At 41.9% G+C, this 20196-nt stretch overlaps 1 protein-coding gene across 2 annotated transcripts in view; it reads right to left on the bottom strand.

Annotated features, from left to right (window-relative positions):
* Positions 1 to 20196, bottom strand: part of UNC80 (unc-80 homolog, NALCN channel complex subunit) — a 199013-nt gene that overhangs the window by 75746 nt on the left and 103071 nt on the right. Inside the window, exons 27-31 of one of the 2 annotated variants that reach the window (XM_058532911.1) lie at positions 16566 to 16769; positions 14519 to 14619; positions 9437 to 9637; positions 2587 to 2694; positions 1278 to 1416 (exon numbers count right to left, since the gene is read on the bottom strand). In XM_058532911.1, the coding sequence (XP_058388894.1) occupies positions 1278 to 1416; positions 2587 to 2694; positions 9437 to 9637; positions 14519 to 14619; positions 16566 to 16769 (753 nt within the window). The remainder of the gene's footprint in view (positions 1 to 1277; positions 1417 to 2586; positions 2695 to 9436; positions 9638 to 14518; positions 14620 to 16565; positions 16770 to 20196) is intronic. The other variant, XM_058532912.1, reaches the window with a different exon arrangement.

Raw genomic sequence — 20196 nt, 5'->3', positions numbered from 1 at the left:
CGGCCTCACTGCACTCGGAGAAACAGAAACAAGATGAACAACGAGATGAGCAGCAGAAACAAGGCTTCCACGGATCTGACATCATAATCTACAGGTTTCACAATGAGAAAAGGGCAACCTAACTCCGATGGTGATTGAGAGTGGTGCTAATACCAAATGTTAGGTCAATCTCTCATGCATGAGAGGACAGCCAAAAGGGGGGAGTTGTTAGATTAATTAAACAGGAGGCTATTAGAGTGATGTGGCTCTAGTGCCGTGGCACCTAAGTAAGCAAACCAAAACCCAAGCCTGTAAACGCCTCAAGGCTACGAATCAAAATGCCGAGGACAACGATCACAAACAGAAAACTTGGCTTTAAGCTACAGCCAGTCATTAACTGCCTGACTTGGCTTCTGCCTTTTCTCTGTACAAGTCTCTCCCTGAGCTCCTGTTGACGGAGCGCTCCTAACCGCTTCTGGTTTGGTGCTGCCTGATTCGAATCAATTTTTGCTCAAATAAACTCTTAAAGTTAAAAAACAAAAAAGGTCACCCAGATATAAATAAAAAATGCAAAGTGCCAAAAGTCTTTATGGTATGCTTTATTTGTATGAAAAAGGAAACACATAATATACACATAGATACTTATGTATACACATGTGCATAGTGTACCCTAGAAGGGTTCCTGAGAAACTCAAAAACTGTCACCTCTGGGAAAGGGGACTGGGAGCCATGGGAAAAAGGGTGATACTTTTAACTTCATACACTTTTGTATTATTTGAATTTTTATCATGTGCATTTTGCAATTAAAATAACTATATAAAGCCAAAGGAATATGTACAAAAAATGGGAAAAAAAGGTGAAGAACCCATATTTTGCATCTACCATTTACTAGCTATGTAGTTTTGGACATATCGCTTAAATTTCAACAAATTAGGACATCAAACATTATTTGCATAAGATTTAATAAAGTTAATGATGGCGGTTCATGGTAAATCTGGGAAATCACAACAAGAATTTTATCTTTCGTAAAATATAGTGAAAATGTAGGTTCTGGAGAAAATCATTATAATTTGGTAACACCCTGAGAGAGACATACTGCTCTTTACAAACTACACAGTGAAATGAAGAGGGAGCCCGCAGAACCTAGGCCTGCCTCCCTAGAGCGCACAGCTCTGTCTAGAGTTCTAGCAATTGCTGTCAGTCTGACCAGGGAGTGAAAATGGAATGAATGCACCTCTCTCTTGTTTAAACACAGGGATGAGTGGTGGCAGGACCAGGGGCCCATGGGCTGTCTTTACCTGCCGCCCCTGCCATGTGCTCATCCACGCTGAGCAGGAGCTCCCAGGCAGCTGGCTGGATGTCGCCATACATCTCCTCTGTCAGAATCGGTGCTGCCTTGATTAATAGAGATAAGGGAGCAGGTGACAGGCTCATCACCTGGGGAAAGACAGAAATCACGTCTTAAAATCTTTGAAGACACTGATTGCTGCACTCCTCCTGAAACTTAAGTGCCACTTCTCCTCTCTCTGCTTTCCTTAAATGACCTTAAAATTCTTTCTAAAATGGGAGCATCCTTACTGGCATGTGTATAATAAGCTTTATAGCTCATTAGGTGATGCATAATTAGAGGAAAATCATACAAATTTTATAATGCTTTCATCACAAAAACTGCTTTGCAACCCCCTAAGGAACAAACTGTGGAACGAGTACAGCTCTCTGAGAAAAGAAAGACTCCAGCCAATACATCTCTGTGTTGAACCCCTGATGGGCTTCCCAAGCACCCTGTTTTCATCCCTATTAGGAGCTAATTTCCACTGGAAACTATGAGCAGCCTCTAATTTATAAAGGAGTTCCATTTAGAAAGCTAGTTTTCTAAGCCAGTGAATCTGGATGGCATTTTCCCTTTGCAACATTATACATTGTGGATACTGCCCCAGATTAGCCCACAAAATCCTATTGAATCTATTTCAGATAATTTAGGTGATAAATGTAGGTTCTGGGCAAGTCTAGGTCTCTAACCATCATTTTAAACACTTTCCAGAAAAACAGGAAACGTTTTTTTCTGGGGAAATGGATTATGATTTAGGGCTTAGGTTGTGATAACAATACAATAACGTCTCAAGCACTAGATAAGCAGGTAAGTGTACTATCTCTGTTAATCCATGCAATAGTCCTTTGAGATGGGTCTAGTATTATAACCCCCATCTTATAGATGAGACAAATAAGACTGAGAGAAATTAAGTAACTTGCCTAAGGTCCCAGAGCCGGAGCAGCAGATGTGGGATTTGACCCCAGATCATCTCGTTCCAAGACCTGTGAGCATCGCACCAGACACTGGTAGAAAACTAGCTCCACTGGAGTGAAGCGGGTGGGAAGAGGCACGGTTCCAGCCTAGCTCCCCAAGCCTTGTCTCTGTGGAAGTTGGCTGTCTAGCAAGAAGGGATTTTTTCCTTGCACACTTGATGGCACTCTTACCCACCAATTAAAGGGGACTTTATGCCAACACTGTGCCAACTGGCACTGTATGTCTCAAACATCAGTGAACAGACATGTGGAGCCCCCTCCCTCTTACCGCTCCATGCACGTTTCTGACCCACTTGTCAATACCTGCAGTCTGATGTATTTCAGCATTCCGGAGTCCTTCTTCCCTTCCAGGTTGGCATCTGAAACCCTCTTCTTCAGAGAAGGCGTCCTCAGACATGACTTGTCTGAGCACTGAAAACAACACGAGATACGTGACAAAGAGGGTTGTGCTCTCTCAAAAACCAATAGTGCTGTCTTCCCCCCAATTCTCCAAACAACCATCTTCTAGCGGGAGAGACAATTTAAGGCCTATTTAAGGGCCCACACTTTCTGAAAGTGATAAAAGCAGTTAATTTCGTAATGAAAAGGAAGCTTAGAGATATTTAGCAACAAACTCCTCTTTTACCACTGAGGAAACTGGGATCAGAGAGGTGGAGTAACTTGACCAAACTGCAAAGCTGTTTAGTAGAAGGATAAGGAAAGGATGCAGATCTCTGGACTTTCATTCAGGGCTAATTATACTCCACTAAGCTGTTAAAACATGAATCTTTGAAAATATTAAGCCAGTTAAAATCCACTAGAATATTCCCTTTACAGGGTTGAATTTACAAGTCAACCATTTGGTCATGGAAGAAAGAAAATATTTCATAGAGGAATGTTTGGAAGTGGAAGATAAAAGACTCATCGAGGAAGTACGTGTTCATAGCATCCATCATCTAGGCTGAGCTGTACAGGTAAGATGGTTTCTTTAAAAAACCATACTCACAAAAAGAAAAACAAACAACATACTCATCTATTGGAGGCAGCAACTTTTCTTTCAAACTGTCCACTCAACCAGGGTCCAGACCCATGTGCATAAGCACGGAGGAGACATTTTCTCCCCGATGCCCTAAATGCCCAGAAATGGGGTGGACAAAACAGCTGGGAGAAGGATCGGTCCCAACGGTGACAAGCCCTTGTTTATTTATCCTGAGTCCTGATTCCTCCTATTTTTGCACTCCAGGCTGTGCAAAGAGGGAATCCATCCCTTTCCACAGAATAAATGCTCATTTGTTTTTCCAGAGCCATGTCAATGAAACGCTTTCTCCCTCAATGCCAAGGGATAAAACTGAACTCCTTAAGAATTTTTGAACAGAGCTTCACATGTGGTGTTATAGTTGGAGATATTTGAAAGAAAAGGCAAATCTAAAAGTACATGCATGTGCCAAGAAAGTCTTTCAAAACTCTGACAAAGAGACCCAAGACAATGCATCTGTTATGTGACTAGCATGGAATCAGCCTTGTAAATGAATCTATTTGGAAGCAAATGAATCAGAGCTCTTGCTGTGATTTCGAAAGATAAAAACATGGAGGCACATACTTGGGAACGCATCATTTGGGGAGAGAAACCCTGCCTTGCTTTTTTTCTTCTGTAAATGTAAAAGCAATATACAGCATCAATATCATGCCTATTTTATATAATTTGAAAAGGGTTCTAAAATCATACATGGCAATCATTTTCCATATAATTGTAGGGGTGTATCAGACTTCCTTTTAAATATCGTTATTTTAAATGTAGCATCTCTCTTTTATTCTATCTATAAAACAATACACGCAAACTGCAGAATATCTGGAAAACACAGAAAAACTATGAAAAAGAAAACAAAAATTCCTATAATGTCAAACCCGGTGACGGTCATTATTTGGTTCCTTTCAGCCTTTTTTTCCCCTATACATCTTAGCACAACTCTGAGGATGTTATGTATGTAGCACACAATTTTAAACAATGTATTTCACTATGATCTTACAATGAGTATTTCCCCAGATCATTATAATTATTTTAAAATATAATTTTTGTCACTCTTTCTCCTTTGTCTGGACATTTTGTCTTTTTCAGGGTTACTTTTGAACAATACTTCTTAATTAAACTATAGGTTTTTTTTAACCAAGGAGATACAGGAAAATACTCAGCTTAGAAGAAAAAGGATGAACATTTATGTTTGCCTCTGAAACTTTGGGAAGTATAGAGTTCTGTTTAATTCTGTCTACTGGGGACAGAAGGTATAAGTCAAGCTTCTCAGATAGCAAATATTTAATATCTTGGTATGCTTCCTAAGGAAGCATGCTATATTCTGGTGGCCTCATGATAATTAGGATGCTTGTTTTAGTGGAAAAGGAAGGGAATTGGAAGGGCTTTTATACTAGGGTGATGGGCTAGTCACTTCTTGAGTGACATGTTCAGGCTTGAAAGATAGATATTAAAGATGGGTACATGTGTGATGGGCATTTGTGTATGCTATGAGAAGGTCCTAGAGTCCCTTTACTGGTGTGATCCTAACTCAGACTAACAAGGCTATCATCAGTTGCTTTTTGCTCTGGTAATTTGACGTAAAACATGTCTAGAAGAGAGCTAGGAACTGGATGGAGTAGGAGGCTAGTTCTGAACACATCTATTGGTTATTAGGGGTTCTCGGAAGAGTAAGGAATTTCACTGGACTGTGAGATGCACAATGTGGTTGGAATTACACAGCAAGCTGGGACCTGGAAGGAAATCCAAGACTAGTAACCCCAGACCAAAGGACTAATAGAGGACATCCTTCATTGTTGAGGCCGTCTACCAGAGGGAGCTGTGATCGACGGGAGGCAGCCACACAGCCCCAGGAGCTGTCAGGGATACTGGGGGATGCTTGCTACGGCTTGGTGTAGAACTTGGCTAGTGTCATTTTCTTCTCTGACTATGTCTTGGACATATTTATCATATTTGACTCTGTGACTTCTCTCCTCATCCTGACCCCTATTGATTAAATTTGTAATGCAAATCCAATTCTTTGACTGGCCAGGGATTTATCACTTGTGGTGTTCAGATCAAAAAGAAGAGAAGTTGGGCCCACCAAATTCCTGTCCTAGGAAAAATTAAGACCTAGGGCCTGGTCTTGGCCTCACAACAGTGTTTTCCAGAGTTTTAGAAAAATATCAGTCCTGTAGGAAATCAGTTAGCCTCTTGCCATTTGCATTGGCTTCACGAAAGTTACCAACTCCATACCCTTTCTTTTTTGGGCACATATCATCTTTTACCCCCCTCTCCTTTTTGGCTGAAAGGAAAAAAAATGTTTTATCTGCTCCTTTTTTCATCAACAAGCACTAATTGAACATTTACTCTATTTAGAACATAGCATTGGACAAGGTACAGTTATATAGGAAAAATCAAAGAATTCTTTGGTGAAGGTGATTATACACACAAAGATAGTTTATAAAAAAAACTCTCAAGTTTGGAAGTGTTCTAAAATAGAATAACAGAATGTACCGTGAGGCTCCGAGCATTGAAATGCAGATTAGCACATTGATCAGAGTTAGATGGATTACAAAATGTCCTAGCTGCCAGAAATACAGTCTGCCATAAAAACCAATTAAAAAGGAAACAGGAATGACATACCAATTGCTCATAAGACTCAATTTTAATCAGAATCACTGCTTTTATTCTTGATTTATTGCCTGCTCTGTTTTCATTTTGACTCTGGAAATGTGGGCATTGTTCATTTATGTGACAGATTCAGAGCAGGCAAATGGAAACATCATGAGAGAGAAAAAGAGCTTCAGCAGGGGGCTGGCATTTTGGAAATAAAATGTTTATCACAGAAGATTCAATAAATCTTTTCAGCTCTCCACCTGCACAGCTAATTTAAGTGTGTTAAGATTAGAGGACATTTATTCTTGCTTTACTTTCTCTTTCCCTTTCAGAAATATAAGCAACACAGAACGTTGGGCCAGAAGTGAAGGGCGCTCACAAAACACCCTAGAACTACAGCCCACTCACCCACTAATATTTACTGTCCCTCTGCTATAACTCTGCTAGTTATCACACAGGATACAAAATGTTAAGACTGCTTCCTTTTTTAAGAAGTTTATAATTAAGTGGCAGAGGAGAAACAGGCATATAATAGCCCCATTTTGCAGGCAGAGTGATCTTAAAACCTCCCAGTGCTTGCCACTACTCATAGGATAAAGTCTAAAATCCTCCCACGACCTGGGAGGCCCTACGTGGTCTGGTCTCTATCTATGCAGCCTCTTCATGCACCACATCCTCTGTGCTCCAGCCACGGTCCTTCGTCCTCACCTCTTCTCTCTGGTTGGAAAACTCTGTATCCAATTAACATCTACACATCCTCCAGTGAAAGCTCATCTGTCACTTTACTGGAGAGACTGTCTTATTTCCCCGGACAAGTTCAAAACCCTGTCCATAAGCTCTCTCACTATGGTGTGCCTCTCCTTTGATGCGCTTACTACTGTTAAAATTTTACATCAATCTGGGGGTTTATTTGATTATTGTCTGTCTCTCCAACTAGACTGTGTGCATCCTATGAGGGCAGGGACCACATCTCTTTTATCCATTATTATACACAGCATATAGGATGGACTCGCGTGGCCCACAGGTTCTTTAAAAATTTGAGGAATGCTGGCCGGTCCCATAGCGTAGTGGTCAAAGTTCAATGTGCTCCACTTAGGTGGCCCAGGTTCACGGGTTCGGACCCCAGGCACAGATCTACACCACTTGTCAGCCATGCTGTGGCGGCGACCCACATACAAAATGGAGGAAGACTGGAACAGACTTTAGCTCAGAGCTGATTTTCCTCAAAGCAAAAAAGAAAAAAGAAAAAAAATTGATGAACAGACAAATGGATGGATGGATGGTGAAGGAAGGAATAATTGAATGAAGAATGAGAAAAGCACAAGTAAAACACCATTGTAATTTCATGGAAGGAAGGAAGGAAAATGTTAATCATCCCTAGTATGCCCTGTGGTTAAAACAAAGGAGGTCAGAAAAGGCTTCAGGGAGGAGGTGACACTTGATATGGACCTTGAAGGATGTTCGGGTTTGGTCATTTATGGATCACAGGTAAAGGCAGAGTCGGAATCAAAGTGAGAGGTCTCAGAGAGCATATGCAGAACAATGAACATTCATTTAGGCTGTTTGCAACTTCCAACATATATGGTTTTCTCCTAAAGCTAAGGGAGTTTTCATAAGAAGGCAAACTTTACATTGAAAAAGAATGAAACGAGGTTCTTTCTGAATGTAGCATCACTTATGTTTGAGATATGTATGTATGCAGTCATGTATATGCACCCACACAAACCGTGCATACCCACACAGACATATATACGTATACATTTTTCTTTTTATGTCATCATTCAGCAGTTCATGCAATTTATTTGTTACCCACACTGATCTACTCCCCACTGATTTCCCCTCAGAATTTGTGTAGTTTGAATACCATGAGATGTAACAGAGTCTAGTTAAAAAAGCCCTGACTTTAATATTCCATTTTTCTAAATTAAAGTCTAGCTGAATATGTTATAGATGTGAACTATGGACAATCCCATCTTCCCGAGCCTCAAATTTTCATCTGTAAAGTGGGGAGAACAGTATCTCCTGCACAAGGTTGTATGACTCCAAAAGCACTTTATCAATGATACAACCTGCCTTATACCCTCACACATGTGCTTCCAAAAAAAAAACTAAAACATCATATCTCAGAAGGTGAATTAGCACACTTATGAGATGCATGAATACATTTTTTTTTTTGCTTTAGGATCTCTTGTATTATCCAAAATTTCTTCAATGAACCTGTACTGATTTCATAATTAAAAAGCTGTAATTAAAAAAAAATCCTTTTGCAAGTGCTAAAGCATTACAAATTGCTTCACAACTCAACCATGCATTTTTTGCCATTGCTTATATTCTCTAGTTGTTTGATTTGTATGTTATTGCCATCCCTCCACTCCACCGAACCTGGCTTGCAAACTCCTCAGTAGAAAGATCCTCTACTCTTACTTATTTTTTTTATTTCTCCCAGAGTATCTGGCCTCATATCATGCCAACAGCAGGTGCACCATGAATGTGCACTGAAATGAATAGGTATTATATAGAAATCTCTTTGCAAAACCACTTGTGAGAAGCAGCTGCAAGGGCATCCAGCAGCACTCAGCCGGGTGTCTTGGCCATCACGCCTGTTCAGGGGCAGGTGGGTCGCTCAGGGCTTCCCTGCCAGGAGCCCTGGTTACTGTCTTCATCTTCTGCCGGCTCAGCTGTTCAGTGTAGCTGTCAGGAAAGTGCAGCTGAATGCTTAGAAAATGTAATCGTTTCTTGAAGGAGCATCCTTTAGTCTGATTTGACCTTGATTACTCTATTATTTATCTGTGAACAGCTGGGCTATCTATTACTTATTTCTTAATATATAACCGTATCAGTTTCCTATTACTGCTGTAACAAATTTCCACCACCTTTCTGGTCTAAAACCACACAACTCTATTAGCTTACAGTCGGAGGTTAGAAGTCTAAAATGGATTGGCAAGGCTGCGTTCCTCCTGGAGGCTCTAGAGAACCACCCATTTCCTTGGATTTTCCACCTTCTAGAGGCTGTCAGCATTCCTTGGCTCATGGCCCTGCATCTCTCTGACCTCTGCTTCTGTTGTCACATTTTCTGCCTCTGACTCTCCTAACTCTTTTTTCACTTATACAGACGCTGATGATTACACTGGGCCCACCTGGATAATCCAGGATACTCTCCCCATTATAAGATTCTTAACTTCTTCACAGAGGCAAAACCCCTTCTGCCACATGGGGTAACTTATTCACTGGTTCCAGGGATTAGAATGGCGACATCTTGTGGGGGGAGCGCATTATTCTGCCAACCACAACAACCTGCTCATCACCACCACCCCCAGTAGTTCATATTTATTCACAGACATAAGACAAAACCTGGGAAAAAATCCCACGTTTGCTCATGGACATTAAGACAAGAAAGCACTTGTCTTTCTTGCATTCATCTTCTATCTTTGCTCAAAATAACACAGATCTGTAGCCTGGTTTATACAACTGCAGGGGCCTGAAATTTGTGTTTCTGGAGAAAAGACTGTTAGACATCATCGGTGTATTATCAGGTGATCATGCTCTCACCTCTTTCTGTTTCTTGCCCCGGAGAGCCACACTGCTGATGCTGCTGCTCTCCCGGAGGGCGTCCACGCTGTCCCCGTAGAGCAGCTTGATAGCCCTGACCAGCCGGGCGCAGGAGCGGCTGTGGTGTAGGTAGCAGTGTGGGTGGCAGTAGTCAACGTGCGTGCAGATGAAGCTCTGCTGATTGCACAGCAGGATCATGACCTGGAACACAGACACCGCGGAGGCTCAACCAGGCAGCCAGAGCGCAGACGAACTGTGAACACTTACGTGGGTGGAAGACGGAAACTCAGGATGTCAGCTCTCCTTGAAGGGTCTTGAAACCACAGTGATTCAGTGTTACCACAGGAGAGTGAAGAGTTACAAGCCTTCATGTACTTGGCTTCTCTGGCTCCCCCGACTCATACACGATAGAAAGATATTTTTGAAACAATAAAAGGTGAAGCGATCTTTAAAAACTTAATTATTGTAGAATGTATGATTTCCAAGTATTCTCAAATGAAGATTCTGAACTTAAAACACTTTTTTCAGCTCGTATGTTGTGGAAGGAGCCAGAGAGAAGAGCAAAAACTGATAAGGAATCTTGTCCCAAAGGACTTGGCTGGTCTTGGCAGCTGTGGGATGTGTCCGGCTCCAGCCCACCTACACGGAACTTGAAGACATTTCCACCCTGGGCTGTAACCTTCAACTGTGCCTTGAATCCCATTGTAGAGCCTCATTTCCTCTCCCTACAAACTAACTTTTTCTCCAGCTTTTGAGTCATTCTAGTTCTTCACTTGTGGTCTGATCTGGCTCAAATCCTCACATCTCCTAGACTTCCCAGGCAGGATTCCAGAAAAGAACTCAGTCAATTTAAAGGATATGATTATTTTAAGATAAGGAATGAAGGCCCTTGAGTTTGTAACTTCTTAAGTTGCCTTCCTAAAAAGGCAGTAGCATTTCTAGAGCCACAGAGTTAGTCAAATGTGTATAGAGGAATCTTCCAAATGCTTCCATCCTTCATGAAACCAGTTCCCACCCCAACACCTAAGCTGTGAGAGACTGTGTGCCATACTGGATGGAGAACATAAACTAAGTCTACACGGCAAGGCCAAGCAAACCTGCTAGGCAGGGCTGCCACACATTTCCTTAGGGATGAGTGGCCTGGCTTACTCTGAGACAAAGACAAACAACAATACAATCAATTCCATACCCCTGTCAAACTCAGCTAACAATACCTCATACTCTTCCAAGTTTTCCAAAAATTGTAGGTGTTGTCTGGGCAGAATATCCATATCTCTCTCAAGATTCACTGAATATCCCTGATATTCCTGTTTATGCTGGTATGAGGCTGGGCACATGTAAAAACTGTAAGGTTTCCCCTGTTATTCTCAAATCTGCCTGTTCAAGAGAAACACGAAGAAAGCTTAACAAAAAACAAACACACGAACATATTACTGGACTTTAGTTCGGGAGATTCTGATTTAGTACGTTGGGAGTAGAGGTGGAGGTGACCTAGAAATCCATAATTTTAAGATTCTTCCCAGGGATGTCCCTTTGGTAGACATAGTTCTAAGATGGTCCCCAATGATCCCACCTCCTGGTACTTATGCCTTTGTGAAACCTCCTCCTGTTGAACATGGACTAGCCCTGTAACGTGCTTCTAACCAACAGGTGCAGTGAAGGTGATGGGATGACACTTCCATGGTTAGGCTGCATAAGACAGTGACTTCTCTCTGTTAGCAGACTCTCTCCCTCACTGGCTTTGATGAAGCAAGTTGCCATGTTGGAAAGGCCCACGTGGCAAGGAGATGACTGGGGCCTCTGGCCAGCATCCCTTGAGGAACTGAAATTCTACCAACAACCACATGAGCTTGGAAGCAAATCCCTTCCCAGTCAAGCAAAAGCCTGCAGATAATACCCAGCCCTGGATGACACTTTGATTAGAGTCTTGTGAGAATCCCTGAAGTGGAGGATCCAGGTAAGCTGGGCCAGGACTCCTGACCCACGGAAACTGTAAGACAACTAACATGTGTTGTTTTTAACACACACACATATAGTAATACATTTTTTGAACACATACATTTGAATGCAGAGGATAGCATTCAACACAGGGAGGCAGTCGGGACCTGAGGGTGTGATGTGGAGAGAAAGGGCATTCCCTGAGGTGAGCACAGTGAGCCCATGCCCATCTCCCCTTGAGGCACTGCTACTTCTTAAGCGTAAGTGGCCAAGGAGCCAGGCAGAGCTTTAGGCAACCTCCTGGGGCTGGAGGATAACAACTGGAGTTCAGAAGTGCCAAAGGAGGGAGGAATTGAGTGGCCAAGATCCTGTGGAGAAGGGAGCTTCAGAGCAGTGAGAGCGACAGCGGGTGAGACCGGCTTCCCTGCTGGGAACTGGCTGATTAAGTATCTAAGAAGCCAAGCAGAAGCCAGTGGACAGGCGGACTGGAAGTTCTGGCAATGCCACTGTGATGGGGAAACACAGTTGGAGTTTCTGACCCATCAAGAATGAGGGGCCCGAGGGCATACTGCAGACTCTCACTGGGAACCTCGAAAGGCTTCACACTAGGAAGCGTGTGTGTAGTGGGGGACTAGACAGAGTGCAAGTCAAGGCAGCTCAGTCCCTGATTGGACTGAGGGGATCTTTGCTGTCTGCCCAAGTATAGGGTGTCCCCTGTGGACACCAGAAAACATCATCTGGGGCCTCTATAAGTCTGCAACTTTTAAAAATTAACAAACTTTGTTTTAGAGCAGTTTTAGGTTCACAGCAAAATTGAGCAGAAAGTATAGAGTTCCCATATAGCCCCTGCCCCCCACATGGATAGCCTACCCTATTATCAACATTTCCCACCAGAGTGGTACATTTGTTACAATCTATGAACCTACACTGACACATCATCATCACCCAAACTCCAAAGTTTACACTACGGTTCACTCTTGGTGTTGTATATTCTATGGTTTTTGACAGATGTATAATGACATGACATAGGTCCACTGCTGTGCCTCTATAATTTTTCATCCACCATGTTTTGTAGTCAATGAAATTACTAGGCATATTAAGGAGAAGAACCAAGAGAAGTAAAAACAATAGATTCACGTATTGGAATTATCAGCCTTGGACTTTAAAATATCTGTGATCAATTATGATCACAATTGAAATTTTAAAATATTTTAGCTGAATGATAATGAACATTTGATGTATCAAACGTTGTGTGATACAGCTAAAGCTGTTCCTAGAGAACATTTAAAGCTTTAAATATTAGCAAGGTGGCTGAAAATCAATGATCTAAGTAACCATATCAAGAAGTTAAGGAAAGAAAACAAATTAAACTCAAAGAAGGTCAAAGGAAGTAATAAAGATAACTGCAGAAATTAATGAAACAAAAATCAAACATTCCAAAAGAAGACAAAACCAAAAGGTGATTCTTTGACTAAAAAATTGACAGACATCTAGCAAGACTGATCAAAAACAGAGAGAGAAAAGACATAACCTACCAATATCAGAAACGATAAAGGCATAGCACTATAGATCCTACAGAATTTAAAATGATCTTAAGAGAATATTATAAAAACACCTTTTTGCTAATAAATATGAATATTTGGATTAAATTAACAAATTCCTAGTTGAAAAAATCAATTTACCCAAACTGCTCTCAGAAGAAATAGAAAATCTGAATGGTCTTAATTGTATAAATTAAATCTGTAATTAAGAACTTTCCTACAAGGAAATTTTTAGGTCTAGAACACTTCGCCAGAGATTTTTTTTCTAAATATTTAAAGAAGAAATATTGCTGGTCTTACACAAACATTCCAGAGTGCTTGTGTGTAGAACACTACACGGAAAACTAAACAGCATTACTGAGGAAAATTTAAGATGTCCTAAATAAGTGGAGGGATATAAATTAATGGAGAGGTAGACCATCTTATACATTGGAAGACTCAATATAATAAAGATTTCAATTCCTCAATTTTAAATGATCTTTATATTCAATATAAGGCTGCTTTGGAAGTTTTTTTAGTAGAAACTGAGAAGGTGATTCTAAATGGAAATGAATCCAGCCAAGAAATGAATTCAGGCCACCCTGAAGAAGAGGAGCAAAGTGGGAAGACTTACACTCACGTGAGCGAAAGAAACCAGACACAACAGAGTACATAGTGGATGATGCTAACTGTACACATTTCAAAAACAGACAAAACGAATCTATGGTGTTGGAAGTATGGTGGTCACTGTTGGGGGAGAGTAGGGAGCTTGGGTGGGGCTTGTAAGGTATCGATAATGTTCTTCTCTACTTGGTGGTGGTTACACAGATGTGTCCACTTTGTGAAAATTTATTGAGCTGTACACATAGATTTCGTATGCTTTTCAATATGTAGCCTGGACTTCACTAACAAGTTTACTTTAATAACAGCCACTTCAGAGATTCTCAAAATCAGCCAGTTTGGGGACCACTTCCATAGTGAAGGCACAGTGCTGTAGACTCTGCGGAGCATCACACCCAGCCAGCCCTTATCTGCCTCTACCAGTGGTCAGATGAACATCACAGGAGATGGTGACCGTCCGTCTGTATCTAAGATCAGCAGAGCTGGCAGGCCCTGCCAACGTGGATGTGATGTTATGCTTCCTTACCCTTTGCGTTCTTTCTTCATGCCCAGCTCAACTCTTGAACTCTAACTCTGCCTGCAGTTTCCCTGGGATCCCCCCCTGCCTGTGCCCTCTGGATGGTCCTTTGAGGTGTGACCTGCATCATCCTAGAACCTCCATGTTCCGGTTCACAATTTGATCTAATGGAGACCCAGGACAGACACCATGACCTTGCTCTCAGCGTGTGTGCTAACCTGTATAAAACTGACCATGATGCCTTGCCTGTGTCACTCAGGCCATCTCAACCACCACCCTGGCCTGCTCCCTCATGGTTTTCCCCGATGTATGTTGACCCACAAGTCAGCCATAACAAAGGACCCTCGGTCTTAGTTAAGCTTAGTGGTTTTTCTTGGAGGCTAACTTGGATTGATGGTTTTAGTATAATCTTTTATCCTCCCTCCACAGACCTCCCCAATGCCAAAAGAAATTGATCTCAGGGCTCTCTCTGAGATCCCTACTCACATGGAGCCACGACATGTTCCGGTGGTAGTTCTCCTCTGTGCCGGCAGTACTCATCCCCTCGGGCTCAATGCTGGGCTCGCTGGCACTCCAAGGACTCCCTTCTTCAAAAGAAAAACACCAAGAGAGGTGTATAGTTCAGTCTCCCTCAAGAGCACGTTGGTGTGATACAGCTGTCCATACTTTTGAATCCTAGGGCAGACTACTACAGCCCAGTGGGCTGCAGGGCATGGCATCAACTTCAGTGGAGGAATATTAATTGGACTGTTCCCTTCACCACCAGCTGAACTGGCGATGACAAAGACATTTATGATCTCTGTTATGGTGGCTTCCACGCTGAGACATGGGAGCAGAGGAAAAACAGAGTCAAGTCCTTGAATTGCGGAGATGAGCAAGTTATTGGCGGAGTGTGCCCAAATCCATTCCAGACTGCCCAGACCTTGCAGGTGTAGGTAAGTAGGGACACCGACCAACCTGCAGAGGCTGCATGGCTGCTGCTGCCTCCCCTGCTGCCTTGACTATGGCTAGTGCTACTGCTCCTAACGCTACCTGGCTTTGCTATCAGAGCAATTTCAAAGATGGGTGGGGGCCTCAGAACAACTAAGGGAAATCTGGAAGCAACTGTGTCCAATCATGGACAACCCTTTTGCCCAAACTCCTTCTGTGAGATGACGGAGGCATCTCTCCGGAATTCACTACTTAGTAGATTAGACAACAAAGCTTTGTCCTCAAACCTAAAAGCTTTTCTGAGTCTTTTCCATGACACAACCATGCCTTTCGCCTAGATAGTTTAACTCAACTGGTCTGGTTAAACTGATCAGTTCAAATGATTAATTGAAATACTTTTTTCCCCCAAACTAACTTACAATATTGTTACAGCTTCAGACCCGTAACAAAAGCAGCCACAGGGTTTTTTTCTATTTTCTCCTTAAAAAATAAGCTGAATCTTAAGTAATGCATAAATTAGCTATTTTCAAGGGCGAGGGTGGGTAGGTGTAGAAACATTTCCTATTTTAAACTCTCTGATTAGATACACTCAGCTTCTATTTCAGCAGACATGATCGATAATGTATCCACATTTCCTGACTCACTTCTGAAACAACTCACCTAAAAAGGAGAGCTATCCGTTTACTTCTCACACAGGGACAGAATGGCAAAGAAAATGCTCTTTGACTTTTACTTAGTTAAATTCTAGGCAGTGGTGAGTCCTATCTGCATGCCTGCTTAATCTTTTTCTTGTCTATTAAGATGATAACCAGGGCCCACAGAACCAGCACAGTTTGGGATTCAGAGTCTCTTTGGATCCTACAATGACCACCTACAACTCCAATGCTTTGATTGTGTATAGTGCTCCTTCTCAGGTGTTTAACACAGTTTACAATCATCACCGAATTTATCTTTACAGCTTCTCTTCAGAGCAGGCACGGATTAAATAGAATTATTCCATTGGGAAGCTGGAAAAAACAAATCTCTGAGAATTTGACTGACTTGCCAAAGGTCACTGATTATCAGGTCTAGACAATCCTTTCTCTCTGATATTTTGGTTGTTTTTACTGTGAACGAGAGACTTTAAAATTTAGAGAACCTTTAGCTCGTTGTCCCCAATGGAATTTCTACATTTTGCTTTAAAGGTCCTGATCAGAAGAATGGATGCACCAACATCTGGATTTCAAAAACGTGTCCTTGTCATTAAAGTATTTTCCTTCCCAAATGTGTACCCCAGATCCTCACTGCTCAAGCTGTGGTCCTGGAACCAGCAGCATCACCTTCACCAGGAAGCTTGTTACAAGTGCAGAATCTCAGGCTCCCACCCCGGACCTGCTGAGTCGGAATCTGCATTTTAACAAGACTCCCCGGTGACCCAAGTGGACTCTAAGGTTTGAGCAGACTATTCCAGAGAGAAGTATGGTTTTCAGATTGCATGAGCGGTCTAACCGATGGCTCCGCTCTCCATCTATCAACGTGTAAGAGAATGGACTTTAGCTTTTCAGGGTTTGGGCCCTGTCTTCCTGCCCCCCGGGTCCCTGCACACCCCACTCGTCTATGTTACCTAGGTCAGAGACAGTGTCCCTGCTCTGGGACAGCTGCAGCTCCTCAGCCTCAGACTCTGAGTCCTGCCGTGATAGCTTGCTGCTCTTTAAGCTGCCGACCCGGCGGATGCTGGACAAGGAACCCCCCTTCTTCACCTGGAAACTGCGGGTTCCTTTAATCTGGAGCAGGCGGGAACCTCCTATCCTGATCTTCCTGCTGGGAACTGTATTAAAAGAATAAAATAGGGCTTTTTCCCCCTTGGTTTTCCCCGGGCAGTGTTAGATCCAAGCTCTCCCCAACCTGTCCCTGAACAGCCTCCTCTCTGTTGGCTGGGGCGATCAGCATGTCTGGACAAGGAGCATCAGGCGGCTCGGTTGGGCAGGCAGGAGGCTGGGTCCACCAGGAAGGGCTGGTGCAGCTCCTTTCTTGGACAAAAAGCTCATCGGTGCTGGGAACAACCTGCTCTCGTTCTGGCCCAGGGTTCACAAGCATGAGTGTGCCCTCACAGCAGCATTATCTGGGACTCTTCATAACAGAGATGGTACACATTTACACAACATCATCGCTTGATGCAACAGGACCACAAACCATTTGTCTTTGTTTTGAAACAAGACTTACAGAATCCTGTGACTTATGTAAACCCCTTCATTTTGGAATACCTCATTAAGAAATAAAAACAAGAGGCGCTTCTCTCTCCAACAGTCAGCAGCGGGCTCCACTCAGCTCCTCAGCAAAGGCACTAAAGGGTCTGTTTCATTGGGGCGCTTTGGGTGGGCATGAGTGTGAAAATGGTTCCGTTTTCACTGCACCTAGGGGTTTCATAGCATGCTCCTTTCAGTCCAAAAGGCTGGGTGAGGTGTGAGTCCAAATGCTGCAACACCCTGAGTCAACCTGACAGTCTATGTGTACCAAGAAGAACATGCATTATTCATCTTTAGTGTTCTGGAAGAAACAGTCATCAGTGAGGAAAATAAAAGGGTAAAGGAAACACATTTACACTTGAAACCTACTTTCTTATCAAAAGCATCCTCATTTCCCATAGTCATACACACACCTTCTTCCCTTCCTTTTGAAGATCTGGTGTTGTCACACGCTGATTTTGTAAGGGTGGGATAAAGAAAGTTTTCAGAACTTAAAGTCATTATCAGGAAGGGGCCATTTTTGTAGAGTTTCCTTCTTAAGACGTAAACAAGATTCTTACTAATTATTTAAGGAATAGCCGTTAATATTCTTAAAAGTCCCAACCACGACGATTGCATTTTAGTCTCAGGTTTCTCACTCACAGAAGAGTTAGTTGTGACTATGACAGAATTTCTACAGCTCTACAAAATGTTAATTAAACATATACTTTTAATGCCATATAAGGGAACCTAGAAGGATTCCTGTTGAATGTGAAACATTTCATCTCTGATTTAGTCGTGTGATTGAGAAAGACTAAAATTATCACCACTCAGCTGGCAAAGGCTTTATGGAGCTCCCTGAACACATCTGGATAGAATTTCACATCTAGATAAATTCCACAGTTAGATAAATTCCACAAAGACTATAGACCATAATGCTCTGTTTTAATTATAGCACAAAACTCACCCATTGTATTTTTCATTATTATTTATAGGCTTAATTGAGACTTTATGATATACTTGAAAATACACTTGAAACAGAATATAATTATCATTTTAAATAACTATGAATACAATTTCATGTCAAAGTAGATTGAGAAGTAGAGAAATAGACAGATAATTTTTTGATTTATACAGAGGCACATTCCAGCATTCTTTGCCTGGTTTCACGATACCTTTCAGCCTACAAATGCAGCAAAATAACCCCAAATTAATGTGATCTGAAAGAGACTGAATTTTGCGACCCTGTTTTACCACCAAAGGTAATTGGAGACATCCTACAGCACTGAAAAATTAGTGTTCAGAATTATGGCATTGGTTATTTAGAAAAGACACCGTTAGAATTCAGATTTGGTCTTGTACATGGAAAACATCAGTTGAGATTGCACAGCAGTGAATTTTAGCCTTTATCTCTACGACCACAAGAACTAGTATGAAAGCGAAACAAATTCATCTAAATTGGATAAAACATCTCTTTTTCCCTTCTCTCATCCCACATTGTATCCATTAGTAAGTCCTGCTGCCTCCAGACCTCAGAATTTCACAGGCTTTTGGAAGCCCCCGTCACCTGTTCCCCGGACTAATGTAGCTCCTGCCTGCTCCCTCTAGCCCCACTCCCATCGTCTGACTCATCTTTCAAATACATAAATCATAAATACACATATTATATCACTTTTGTGGTCAAGGCCTGTCAACAGCTCTCCAACACACTAAAAATAGAATTAAATTTTAGCCATATCTACACACCCTATTTATTTGCCCTTTGCCTTCTTTTCTGACCCCATCTTCTACCACTTTCCCCCCAAGTGTTCTGTCGCAATCGTGAGGGCATTTTTGTCCTTCTTCAAATGCTCCAAGTTCATTCCTGCACCAGAGCCTTGTTCTCATGGTTGTCTCTGTCTGGAAGACTCCTTCCCCAGCCCTTTGCACAACTGGCTCCTTCATGGCCTACAGGTCTCTGCTCAACATCACTTATGGGGTCCTTCTCTGACTACACTCTCCTACTCCTGGTCACTACCAATTCTCTGACTCTAATTGGTTTTTCTTCATACTACTCATCTCTACTTGACAGTCCAGTATTTAATGTTATTCACTATTGTGTTATTAACTGTTAGCTAATATAAACTAAACATATGTGGGAAATTTTTCCTATTCATTACTGTAATCTGGGAACCTGTAATAGTGCCCAGCATACAGTAGGTGCTCAGTAGATGATTGCTGAATGATCAGATGCGTCGTCTATTTTGGAGGGCCAATCTTAATTTGTATTTGGAACATGGGTAAAATGATTTGACCCTACTTGGAGATTTCAGGCAGACATTTTTAGTTCTAAGGATTATTTCATGTTAGTTTCCTTAGTAGAATCTGAATTGTGCTCAGGTTGCTTATTTCAAGAACTGACACTTTTAGCTTTTATCAAAACAGATGGTATGAACGTTTAGATAAAATTTTAATAATCTAAGTTAGCAGGGTCCCTATGTCCCCATTTTTATATTGGCTTTAGCAGCTGGTATCCGCTTGTCAAAAAGATTAAGAAATACTTAGGAATCTTCGGGAAGGTTTTTGCCAACTAGCAAAAAACATTTTATTTATAGTATCAGTTTTCTGCTCCTCATCTATTAAACAACTTTCATATATTAACATAGCCATTCTATGATAAAAAAATTACTAAGCATCTGTGTGTTTGAACATTAAAAATGATTCACATAAATAATAATCATGAAATTAAAATGTTCTTAAAAATTAATCTGGTGTTTTATTTTTTTAAACAGTGTAGAATTTACTCCACTGAAGTTTAATCATGTCAGTACTGGGAATTTTTAGCTACTTTATTTTTTGTGTGTGTGAGGAAGATCAGCCCTGAGCTAACATCCGTGCCCATCTTCCTCTACTTTATACAGGATGCCACCATAGCATGGCTTGATAAGCAGTGTGTCGGTGCGTGCCCGAGATCTGAACCCAGGCCACCAGCAGTGGAGTGCACACAGTTAACTGCTATGCCACGGGGCCAGCCCCTACTTTAGCTACTTA

The sequence above is a fragment of the Diceros bicornis genome, chromosome 37 (assembly GCF_020826845.1).
Source record: "Diceros bicornis minor isolate mBicDic1 chromosome 37, mDicBic1.mat.cur, whole genome shotgun sequence".
Taxonomy (NCBI): Eukaryota; Metazoa; Chordata; class Mammalia; order Perissodactyla; family Rhinocerotidae; genus Diceros; species Diceros bicornis.
The sequence above is the reverse complement of the archived record's forward strand: the minus strand, read 5'-3'. Positions and strand labels throughout refer to the sequence as shown.